Source organism: Canis lupus, chromosome 34 (genome assembly GCF_011100685.1).
Source record: "Canis lupus familiaris isolate Mischka breed German Shepherd chromosome 34, alternate assembly UU_Cfam_GSD_1.0, whole genome shotgun sequence".
In the NCBI taxonomy this organism is placed as follows: Eukaryota; Metazoa; Chordata; class Mammalia; order Carnivora; family Canidae; genus Canis; species Canis lupus.
The window spans coordinates 26,107,479-26,120,136 of record NC_049255.1 but is presented as its reverse complement, the minus strand read 5'-3'; the positions used below and the strand labels follow the sequence as shown (position 1 = coordinate 26,120,136).

The window sequence follows — 12,658 nt, the reverse complement described above, 5'->3', positions numbered from 1 at the left end:
TCTGGTAGTCAGTAAATCCGAACATTTCTTCCTGAGTTTTCTTCCCTAGCATCTCTCATTTCTAGTATCTCACCAGACTTCTCAGCAAGCTACTCCCACCTCACCCAACTCACTCTCACTTGAGGATAAGTCATTTTATCTCTCTGGGTCTCAGTTTTTTTCATCTGTAAAACGAAGAGCTTGGATTTGGTGTGGGAAGGGAAGCTGGTAGCCCAGGAGCCGTATTTTGAAGAACTGATATGCTTGTTAGCCCTACAAAATTATGTGTGGTTTTTCTTTTTTAAGTTACTTGCCAAAATTTCATACTCAAGATATTTCTCACAAAAGCCTGGTCTTGGGAAAAAAAAAAAAAAAAGCCTGGTCTTGGGCTTCTCCTGATATATCAGAATGCTGAGATTGTATCCCAGCATGGCAACAAATCAGCCAGTAGGAAAGAACAGCTGCCCCTTTATGGCTGGGACACGCTCTCTAGCTCACCCGGGCCCCGCTTCCCCCGACCCACTGCCCTCATTAGTTACCTGCGCAGCCTCTGGAAGCATCTGGGTTTGCCATCCTTGCGGTGGATTCCTTCCCAGCTCTAATAATTCTCATTCCCAGTGTGATTGCTTATTAGTAAAGCCGAGTTCTAATTAGGCTGCCAGCACACTGGAATTTCTGTCAGGGTCTCACTTGTATGTCAGTAGGCACCCAACAGTTATACCTTTGCTTTGTTGAGCGTTTCTGTAGGAAACACAAGAAAAATAAATCTAATATCGAAACCACCATATGGCAGTAAAGCAGGTATATTCAAAAAGTTCTAAAGTTATTGCTACCCAAAGTTTTTCTTCTAGAACAAGATCTGACTTTAAGGGCTATTTGGGTCAGACCATGGGGCCACTGTAGGCTGGGTAACGACTCTAGCAGGAGATCACTGGTTGCATAATTTGAGTATTCAAAAATAAAATCCCAGTGGTCTTCTCCCTTACTCCTTACCAATTTTAGACTGGTAATAAAAAGGGCAGAGCACTTAAGATGCAGTTGCTCATAATAAAATGTCAGACCAGGTCAAAATGGACCAAAAATTATGTAAGATTGCACAAAGAAAAAAAAATTGTCTGCAATTTTCATAAGTGGTATAATTTTTAGCTACTGGTGCCATGAGGAGAAAAACAGAAGTCTAAATTGGTTTTGAAACTATTTGAAAACATGTTATTTTTATAGGAGTTGAGATTAGCCTTTAAGTTTTCTTCTAAGAAGACACTGTGCAGGTTCCCAGAGGTCCAGGCCCTTCTTATTTTAGAAATAAGTTTAATGCTACTCTTTCTGTACGTGGGGGAAGGGGGGTACGAGCTATTACGCTGCTGGACCCGACATCAGAAATGCCCCAGCATTTCGTAACATAGCAGCTTTTTTGGTTCTGTTTTTATTTTTTAATGCTCTAACCTCAAATCTAAATTTACAACACTGCTGGAGATCTTAGGAATTATAAGGAAATTACCTCACTCCCTTTAAACTTTTTTAGACAGCAAAATTCTTTCCATATATGGCAAACCCAGAAGGAAGCAGAATCAAATTACGTTAGTTTAGTAGTTGCCACAACTTACCTGTTGTTTTGTTCTGAACATGCCTATGACCCATTTGTGACTGAGGGGACCTCAGCCACTGCTAGCAGGCCTGGGTTGGGGGGGGGGTACCTGGCCTAATCTCCTCATCACCAGGTGATCCATGAGGTTAACTGTCCAGGGGCCCTGGTCATCAGAGGAGAAGCCACTTTCATACAGACTTTGAGTTGGTTCTCTAAAGACAAGGGACCCGCACACACATGAAAGAAGAAACAGACCGCAGGCTGAGGATCACAGCGGGGGGATCCTAGAGGAGGCAGCAATGGGTGTGCATCGCTGAGAGGGAAACACATCAGCTCCAGGGAGCTCAAGGAAGTCCTGGCAGGCAATCTGCCACCTGGAGGCCTAGCTGTGAGGCCACAGAGCCTGCACTCTGTCCTCTGTCCTTTTTCAAGCACCCTAAACACCAGCCTCACATTTTCTTACTAGATGCTTTTTGTAAAAAACAAACAAACAAAAACCCAACTCTACAAACAACTCGGACATTCATTTCTATAAGAAAGAATTTTGAAAGATCAATCATCTCTACGAGGACATGGGCAATAAAACCCTCTTGAATTGATAAACTTGCAGAAATTAGCTGCTGACTAATGCATGGCTTCTTGTAACCCATAAAAACTGAAGCTTTTTAAAAATATATATATACTATGCTAATATCCCAAGGAAGAAAGATCCACAACCACTTTCAAGAAGCATAAATGCCAAGGAGTAACTTTGAAAAATGGAAGGAAATAAAAGAAGAAAAAAGATGAATATGATATTGCTGATGATGGATATACCAAAAAAAGGTCATTCAATTACAAATTAGTATAAAATATTTGGGTGGAGATTCAAGGGTATCAGAATGTACAGATACAAGTGGCAATTGTTAGGAAATCTGATATATAAAACTAGACAGAAAAAAACTGGTACCTCTTTTGCTTCCAGTAAGCTCTACTTTAATACAACTTCACATCAGTTACAGGCAACTAAAAATATTTTACAAGTACTTTAAAAAAAAAAACCATCAACCTGGAGCTGAACAAACACTGGCTGAGTTCATTCCTGTAACCTGAGTATTTCATGGCCTAAGCCATCATCCTTTAAATTACATTAACTTTCTGGAGAAAATACCACCAAAGTAGAATACTTTTGAATATTTTCCTTTTCACCAAAGGAAAATAACATCACAAAAGGAAGTAGTAGCCAAAAACAAAACAAAGCAAAGGAATAAACCAAGAGCATCTGAAACAGTGCAGGCTCTTACAGATTTGATGAGGCTTGGCTAAGTGAAGGAGAATGGTTATTACAAATGTCATGGACCTGACAAGAAGAATTAGCGATGTCTCAGTTCTACACATTTAAGTGAGAAACTAAGAAATATCACTTGGGGATCATAAAAACCCAAACACAGGGGCACCTGGATGGCTCAGTGGGTTGAGCATCTGCTTTCGGCTCAGGTCATGATCCCAGGGCCCTGGGATCGAGCCCAGCATCAGGCTCCCCACTTAGTGGAGAGTCTGCTTCTCCCTCTCCCCTTGACCCTTCCCCCTGCTATGCTCTCACTCTCTCAAATGAATAAAAAATCTTGAACAAAAAAACAAAACAAAACAAAAACCCAAACACATCTCCTTTTCCTGAGGTCTACTTTTCTATTCCTTGTTCTCACCCACATTCTGACAAAACCTGATGTCCTAATGGAGACTATTTCATGGGCTGCTATTGAACACCACAAATTCTCTTCTCTCTAGTTTTTTCTTGGTTGTTATTTTCCCCTTTGGGAGGCTTGCAATCAATTACTCACTTAAAATTGTACTTTCACTTGTGGGTGCGCTGCACAGATATCTTTTCTCCCTTATTTTTCTTGAACCCTGGCTCCACCTCATGGCCTGACAGTCAACGGGAGGACTTTGTCTGTGGAAGTGACCTGCTCAAGGGTGAGCCTGAACTCTCCCACTGCTCCCCTCTCCGTCTTCTAGAACTCAGGACGCTCCTTTCAAAGTTCTCAAGTGCCAGCCATCATCTGGGCCCATAAGAGAGAAGAACCGTGTGGCCAGTGATGGCAAGGAGGCTGCACAGAAAGGAAAAGGAGCACTGATAGAAAATATCATTGGCTCATGGAGAGCACTGTTCTGTTGGTGGAAATATACACAGTGATGAGCCGAAGTCTGAATGGAAGAAAGCAATTTTATAATTGCCTGAAAATGTTGGTTTAACAAAGGAAAAAGAGAAACAAACAATAAAATGAAAACTTCTGATCAAGTTCTAAAAAGTAGAATCTACTTCCAGACTTGGGGAGGCCTGGGTTGAGGACATTGGGTAAAGTTGGGTAAAGGTGTTTAATCTCCATAGACCTATTTCTGCCCTTGAAAATGGTAAGGGTTGGATGAGATGACCTCTTAGATCCTTTCTGCCTTTAAAATTCTATTACTTTTCTATTAAAAATGTTCAGTTTCATAATTGACACTTGAATTTCTACATACAATTGTATGCAAAATAATCCCCTAGTTACTGACATTATAAAGCATCATCTGGTCCAGCTCAAGGAGCAAAAAGTGGTTAAGAAAATCATTTGCAAAGGCCCTTTTTGTTAAAATACCTGGGGCTGAATTTCGAAAGTAAGAAAACAAAGACCATTCATATCTTCAGGGGCAAAGGTCTGGGAGTAAAAACAAATTTCTCTTTTTAAATGCAAATGTAATGTCATAGAGTTTAGATAAGTTTTTAAGAAAGGACCTGGAATTAATATTACTAGCACTTGGGTAGATAAGAGACACACTCATGAACAGATAATTGAGAATATAAGATAGTGTCACTGAAGCAGAGTCAGAATTGACAGGTCTGGTCTGAGTTTTGTCAGGTTTGGGACTTCAGGTAAATCCCCTGAATCTTCCTGGGCCTCAGTATTATCATCTTTAAAATGAAAATAATTACTGCCTTGTTCAAGTTTTAGGTGTCACGAGGATGGAATGTGATAAGATGAAAATACTTTAAACTAGAAAGCCTTTTTTCAAAACGTAAGTATGCAGAAGTGGTACACAAGTGGAATAAAAAGTTCAGAAAGGCGAGCTGATCAGATACAGTGTCCCAAAGAGGTGAGGCCCTGAGTCAGAATGCGCCTTGGAGAAGCAAGTGTTGGGCATTTGGTGGACAGAAGCATCTAGACCTGCTACAAAGCAAAGGGCTCATGCCAGGTCTTTCTGAGTGAATGAGGAATGCCAGGCAAAGGATCTGGAGTTGGAAGTGTGGCAGAGCCGGAAAAAGAAGGAAGGTGACAGGGTGTCAGTGGTGAGATGTTCATAGAGTTCAGTGAATGTGTGATGAGAATGTCTACAACTGTTTCTCAGATATGCACTCTAAAAGTTTTCCTTAGGATGTTTTAAAGGACCACTATGTGCAGACCAATTGGTAGGCAAAGATGTCCTTTAGTCCAACCATGACACTATCAAAAAGGGCTGTTCTACTATAGGACAGGCCATGTGATGGTAGTTTAAATACACACAGAGCCCTGGAACATGTAGGTCACTTGCAATCTAATTTGTTTTTAAGCCAACCATATATTTCTTTAAAGTCTTGAGTACACACTAATGGATAGAGCAGCCTTTGCAGCTCTTAAACAAATATCAACATAAATCAGAAAAACAGGCAAAGATGACACTAAACATTTCAAGGTAAAAGGTTGAAGCACAGGGTACATTTAGTCCTGGTAGTTTCTGATTATGATTAAAAAAAAAAAGATTTAACAATATCATGTAGTGTCCTCTAACAGGAATAAGAGATAGTTATACACCACACAGAATATTTTCACTGCTGTGCCCCAGGCTGCCATAACACATGATTTATTAAACTTACAAATTTTACAATATTTTGTAGGAGTAATAAAGACCTCTTAACTCAGTCTATAAAAATGGGAATTCATATAATTTAAACATAGCCCAAATAACTACAGAAACAAGCTACTCAGCCATTCAAGCTACGTCAGTGGTGTCACTGATGGGAAAGGAGGACCGCGGCTGGAATTCTCACAGAATAATACACTGAAAAGAACCTGTAATTACTACCATTCTAGGAAAAAATATAGGCTATTTGAAGTTTGCTACTAGTTAATAGCAAAAACAAATAAAAAGACAAATTATTTTCAAGTACTTAGGAAAAAAACTTCAGGAGAATTTGCTTTCAATTAACACACCAATTAAAATTATTCTTATCTTCTCATTAAAAGAGGAAATACACCTGTCACAGGCACTAAAAATAATAAAACCATAATTAAAATGTGTTGGGTCTACAACTAGAACTCTTCTCTAATTCAAAAATGGGTATTTTTGAACAGTGGGCATAATGACTCCGATTGGGTGCAAGATGTGATCCTGGTACTATCACTGTTTCAAGAGAGAGGGAAGCAATCACCCCAGTCACCCGAAGAGAGATGTTCTGCAAGTCCCCAAGGACACAGATGGAACAGAGCAACCAGTGGGACAGGAAGCCAAGGTTACAGGGAGCACATGAATAATCACGGTGACAGAAGCATAAAATGGTGCAGCTTCTTTGGAAAACAGGCAACTTCTACAGTTGCCTACCATATGATCCAACCCTTCTACTCCTAGGTATTTACCCAAGAGAAAAGAAAGAATATGTTGCTATGAATTAATTCCAGCACTTTCATGAGTCATGGTAACTAGAAACAACTCAAATGTCCATCAATAGGTAAATAGGGTATATCCATAAAATGAAACACTACCTAGCAACAGAAAGTAATGAGCTATTGACATACAAAACAACATAGATGAATCACAAAATAATTACAGGCTGAGTGAAAGAAGCTAGACAAAAACTGAGTACATATTATATGATTCTACTTACATTCATTTTAGAAAAAGCAAGCTAACCTACAATGATAGAAATAAGACCAGTGGTTGCCAAGGGACAGGATGGAGAGATGGCAAAGGGGCACACGGATACTTTTTGGGGTGAGAAATACGTTCATGATCTAATTTTGGGGATGGTTTCACAAGTGTACACATGTATCAAAGCCCATAGATTGCATACTTCAGATGTGTGCAGTGGATTGTCAATTCAACCTATATAGTTTTTTTTTTTTTTTTTTAAAGAATCCAAAGTGAGAAAAGAGGGTGAAAATAGAGGGTGAGTTCCCATAGATGAAATAGGCTCAATGTGGAGGACTCAAACCCTAAGAAGTGAAAAACCTCACAGAAGGATCATTGAGAAGAAGAGGTGGAATTATAGTCCAGTTAGGAAGAGGAGCACCTTGGGCACCTGGGTGGCTCAGTGGTTGAGCATCTGCCTTTGGCTCAGGTTGTGATCCCAGGGTCCTGGGATCGAGTTCTGCATCAGGCTCCCCTTAGGGATCCTGCTTCTCCCTCTGCCTGTGTCTCTGCCTCTCTCTGTGTGTCTCCCATGAATAAATAAATAAAGTCTTAAAAAAAAAGAATTATAAAAAAAAAGGAAGAGGAGTACCTTGAGGCAATGGGCACTCCCACCCCACTGGGCCAAGTGGAGGGGAACCCTTGAATAGGCAAAAGAGTGATCCCAAGACAAAGTAAGATCCAGAAGAGGCAGGCAAAAAGAGAAAGCAGACTGCTCAGGCTTGCAATGAGAAGAGAGAAGCTGGCTTTCCCTAGGATTGCCCTGTTTACCAAACACAGTAGGCAGGGAAATGAGAATTTGGGGTGAATATGAATATCAGGGAGTAGGACTTGCCACACTAGTTCTAGATTTCATATCAAAGGCACCAGTCTCCAGTATCTTTCTTTACTCCTTAACTGTGTGTGGCCCTTGATGGGTAGGTGATGCAGGCCCAGGGCAGGACTGTGAGAAACAGGCAGGTACTAGATGAGCAGGGGCTGGCCAACTGGAGCGGGCACTTCTGGGAGTAGTTCCGGCTGTTGGGTTGAATGGCTCCCTCCCTCTGTGTGTGAGGCATTTGTGCCAAGCAGGAGGGAGCTACTGGGGATAAGGCAGTGGAAAAGGAAACTTTGCTGCCCTCAAGGCTCTGACATAGAGGTGGGGGTTGTTCCATCAAGGAGGAGGTTGGGCCACTAGAGGCAAGCGTGTCTAGAGGGGTAGCAGGATGTAAGGTCACCAAAATGTTTCCTTCAGGACTCCCTCTGGCACCTTAGAGCTCTGACCCCAAAGAAAGTTCCTGGCAGGATCCAAGCCCATCATCCCTGGTTGACACCAAGGGAGAAATTAGCTGCTTTAACCCTTTCACAAAGAAAAGGTCAGCCCTAGGGTTTAAATCCCACCTAGATGTTGTGTGTTCTTAAATTTGCCTCTAAATTTTGCCTAGATTAGGAATGACTGATGGTCAACACATTTTTTTTCTTTTTTCTTTCTTTTTTTTTTTGGTCAACACATTTTTGGGATCTCGTCCTTCACTTTGAGGTCTTGCTGCTGCCTATTCCAACGAAACAGACCAAAACTAAAACCATATATGTGAGAAGAGATTCATATTTAATGGGATTTGATTATTTCTTAATTACTTAGGTTCTTAATATACACTATGGAAGGGGGGACTTGTCATTAGGAAACCTTTCCTTCCCTTTAACTTCAAATTGTTTTTAGCCTTAAAATGAGAAAAAACAAACAAATAAAAACCCCCTAGTCTTGGTGTAAGAAGAAAGCCTTTCATAGGTTACTTAGTGGGCCCTTAGGCCCAGTGACTTAACTTCAATGGGCCTCAGTTTTCTCAACTGCTATATGAGGGGGTTGGCTTAGGTCTGAGGCATGTGTGTCTAATAGACCATTGTCTGATTGATTGATTGATTGATTGATTCATTCATTCATTCATTATTTGAGGACTTACTGCATCCCAGGCATTATCACAGGCACTAGGTTACAGCAATTAAAAGCCAGGCAAGACTTACACTACAATTTGATTCTAGAGAAATCAAAAATGAAGGGGAACCAAACAAGAGAATGTCAGGTAGTGATAAGCACTAGAAAATACGCCAGAGTGCCTTACTTTACTTTGGGATGAGTCATCTGCAATGATGGAAGGAACCAGCCACTAGATTCCAATACAGGCAACCCTACTGGGGGTTTTCCCTCAGGTGGGAAAAGGTTACTTGGTTCTCTTCAAAGGTAATGGAGAAAACACTCCTCTTTTTCACTTTATACCGTTCCTCCCAGTAGTCTGTATTAATTCCATTTATATACACAACTTTTTAAGGAGGAGCAAAAATACTTGATTTGAACAACTTCTTCTAGATAGGCTTTCTCTTCTAGATGACTGCTTTGTTATTCTCAAGTTTCTGTCCTCATAGGTATAAATTCTCCCACTTATTCCAGGCAGGAGTAAAGAGGATTGAAATCAGTGTTTTTAAAATTTTATGACAACAACCCATAGTGCGAAATAAGTTTTACATCACGACCCAGCATTACATAAAACCAAAAGTTTTTAAAACCAAACTTACGGTAACTACCTGCAATAGATAGTGGTATATTCTATTTTATTTCATTCTTTTTTTAAATGCTAAGGTGATTTCATCAATAACTTACAGTATGAAAATCACTATTCTAAACTGACACTGGCTAGTAATTTTGTTATTAACAAGCAAAAAAATGGTAAAATTGATTAAACACCCTCAAAAGCTCTTCCCTTCCCCTTTTTTTTTTCTGTATTCATATTTGCTTTAAAGAAATGGGTTCCAAACTTCTCTGTGTAACTTGTGGAGGAAATGCCCAGAGGGGGCATTTTCAGGGGCACTGGGGTGGAGGGAGGGGGACCCAAATATGTAAATTGTTTAATAGGTGAGGAGACACCTTTGGTTTCAAAGATTGCCAGAGAAGGCAAGATTCACAAAGTCCTCACAATAACAAGGCTGTGGGCGTGTCTGGTGTTGGGTTGCGGGGGGAGGAGAGGGAAGGGATGCTGTTAAGTAATTCACTAAATTTTAAGTTCCTAGAGGGGAGTCAGCCCGCATCCCTATCTTCCCACACCAAAATTCAAGTCTCACATGGGCACATGTGTAACTGCAGCACGGAGGATCAGACCTTGCATTTAGCACATAGCAAACAGGTGCTCCATAACATTTTGTTTAATAACTTTTAAATAATGGAGCTCGTTGTCATCGTCAAATCCTAACTTGGCACGTACACCAATTATTCTCCTGGAACGTAAAAATGTCATGCAATGGTAAACGAAATGTGTTTATCTTCAAGTCACTGTTTAAGTCCAGGGAGCTTAATCAGGTATTTTTCCCAAGCACTAAGTGTGGGGTGTTTTCCATTGCAAAGTATGAGAGAGAGGATTGGTTGTAATGGAAAGATTCCACATCTGCTAGTGCACTTGGTAAACAGCTGGGATTAAAATGAATGTGTTAATTTAATAGGTAGTTTCTCAAGGGACACTAACCAGTGGGCTCTGTCAGCCAAGAGCTCTGTCTGATTGAAACCGTGCCAACTTCTCCGTGCATCACGGTTACTGTCCTCACTCCTGAAGTCACAAGTGCATGCACCCAATTTCCAGTAGCCCCAGGGCCCTGGAGCCAAAAAATTACACCTGCAAGCCAGCATTCTCCCGCACTGCCGCACAGCTGCCACACACGGAAAGCAGCTCGGTGCGACTGCGTGCCCTTCAGCCCCATTTAGGGACATCATTAACCATTTCAAATTACAACTGTTGCTTTATCTCAAAGCAGTGATAAACAGCAGAGCTCCATGCCTGACGTTTTTCTTTTAAGTCGTTTATCTGCTCTCGTCTCGGGGGCAGGAGAGATGTTGAGACAAGTGCAAACCTGCCAGAGCTGCTTATTATAGATGCAGTCCTCCTCCTCTCCCTCTCTCCCCTCCACTTCTGCCCCCCTCCCTCTCTGGATCTCCTGAACCGAGGCAGTGGCCTCTGACCAGGAACTGCCGGGGGCTCCTCAGCAAAGCAAGGAAGGATTCACCGCGAGGTGCAGGCCACAGAGGCCACGACCGCTCCCTCCTCCGGGCAGGTCAATCACCCCATCCCCCAGGTCCACAATAGGCTCCCCCCCGCCCCAGTCTTAGAGGGGGGCCGTCACCCGCTCGAATTCGGGAGCCTCCGCGGAGGGGGGCGAAAGGTCCCCGACCCCGCTGCCATTCCGAGGTCGGGCCGGCGGCCGGGAGCGTGCACGGGGCCAGCCCACGTACCGGCGAGACGCTGGCGGTAACGAAGGGACCCCCGCCACGGCCGACGCAGCCACAACTATTAACGACTTGAAATATCACCCGCAGGGCCCGGCTCCGGTGCCAAGATCTCCCCGGATTTATTTTCAGGCAAGTGACTCACAACCTCGTCTCCACAAGTAATTCCATTCAAATGAGTCGCCGGCTCCCCTAACCCGACTTTCCGCGGCCCCCGGCTGCCCCGCCCCCGGCCGCCCCGCCCCGCCCCGCCCCGCCCCGCCCCGCCCCGCCCCGCCGGCGAACCCAGAGCGCGCGGACCGAGCCAGCGTACCCCGGGGAGCCGGCCGGGCCCCCCCTGCGGGCCGGGCGCGCGGGCGCGGCGGGGGGCGTTCGCGAGTGTGCGCGCGTGGGCACGCGCCCCGGCCAACTTACGGAGGTGGAGTTGGTCCTCGCCTGGCCCTGGTTGCGCACCTCCTGCTCCCGGAACTGCAGTCCGGCCAGATGCTTCTCCAGCGCCTCCCAGTCCATCGGGGGCGCCGGGGGCTCCTCGGGGACGCACGTCCCGCCGTCCGCGGGCGGAACCGCGAGGACCCCAGCTGCCGGGCCCCGGCCTCCACGTCGGCCCCGCGCGGGCTGCGGCTTCTGCACGGCGCGGCGGGGGCCCCGGGAGCCGCCGGGCCGGCCGGCCACCACCACCACGTTGCCATTGTGCCTGAGGTCCTGGGGGTCGTGCGGGTGGTGCAGGTTGCCGTTGGGCACGGGAGGCGGCATGACGGTGGTGGCGCCCTTGCCCCCGCCGCCGCCGCCGCCGCCGCCGCCGCCGCCGCCGCGGGTCCTGGCGCTCACGCCCCCCGGCTCCCGGGCCGGACGGCGGGCATCCCGGCACCCCCGCTCGTGGCGCTCGTCCTCCTCTTCCTCCTCCTCCCCGTCCTCCTCCGGCGCCCACTCATCAATCACCTTCTTCTGGTAGACCGGGAAGGGCTCCTCATAGTCCTCCAGGGCAGACACCAAGTCCAGGCTGCCCCCCGGCGACGACGAGGATTTGCACTCGGAGCAAGGGGTCACTTTGGTGGAGTTGGACTGCGAACTGGCGCGGCTGCTGCTGCTGCTGCTGCTGCCGGCGTCACTGCCTAGATCCATCCCATCCTCTCGGTAATCCTGGGGGGGGAGGCAGAGAGTGAGCCGCCGGGCCGAGCCTGCTCCGGCCGCCCCCCGCGAGCCCCCGACCCGGAGCCCCGCGCCCGCCCGGCCGGAGGTGCGCCCCCGAGGCTCGGGCCGGAGGCCCCCCTTAGCCCACCCCCCACACTTCCTCCCCGTGACTAACCCTCCGATTAGCAAAGGGGGTGCCCAGCCACGGGCGCGGACACTTTCCTCCAGAGGCGCCCCGGGGCGCGCGTGGACTTTGTTGTAACCATTTTGCGCCGGGCGCCCCGGCACCCCGCCCCGAGGATTCTCCGGGAACCACACACTTTGGCAGAGAATTATAATTCCCCGGGGGCGGGACCGAGCGGAGGGTGGGCGGCCCCTGAATCGGCACCTCGCTCGGGGCGCCGAGCCCGCCCCGCCCCGCCCCGCCCCGCCCCGCCGGGGTCCGCTCGCGAGCCGGGCTGCACTTTCTAAGGACCCGCAGGCAGCCCCGAGGTCGCGCCCCGCCCCGCCCCCGCCCCGGGCCGGCCCGTCCCCTCCTCGGCTCGCCGGGAGGCTCGGGTGGGGGCGCTCGTCTCCGCCGAGGGGTGCGGGGCCGGGGCGCCGGGCGCAGGGAGGACGCGCCCTCGCGGCGGCGGAGCGGGTCCCGCCACGGAGCATGCCCAGAGGCTGCGGGGCGCGGCGGAGGCCGCTCGCCCGGTTTTCGCGGCGGCGGGCTGGGGCGGGCTGGGGCGGGCTGGGGCGGGAGGGCCGGGAAGAGACCGGGGGAAGCGGGCGCGGGGCTCCGGGGATGCAGACTCGGCCACTTCGCCGGGGCGGCC

General features: G+C 47.0%; 1 protein-coding gene across 8 annotated transcripts in view; it reads right to left on the bottom strand.

Annotated features, from left to right (window-relative positions):
* LOC478678 (IQCJ-SCHIP1 readthrough transcript protein) overlaps positions 1 to 12,658 on the bottom strand; it is a 710,941-nt gene that overhangs the window by 107,892 nt on the left and 590,391 nt on the right. For 5 of the 8 annotated variants that reach the window (XM_038583731.1, XM_038583732.1, XM_038583736.1 and 2 more), the window contains one exon: positions 11,124 to 11,849. In XM_038583731.1, coding sequence (XP_038439659.1) covers positions 11,124 to 11,849 — 726 coding nt within the window. Of the gene's footprint in view, positions 1 to 518; positions 555 to 11,123; positions 11,850 to 12,015; positions 12,175 to 12,658 lie in introns of those variants that run through there. The other 3 variants (XM_038583738.1, XM_038583737.1, XM_038583741.1) reach the window with 3 other exon arrangements.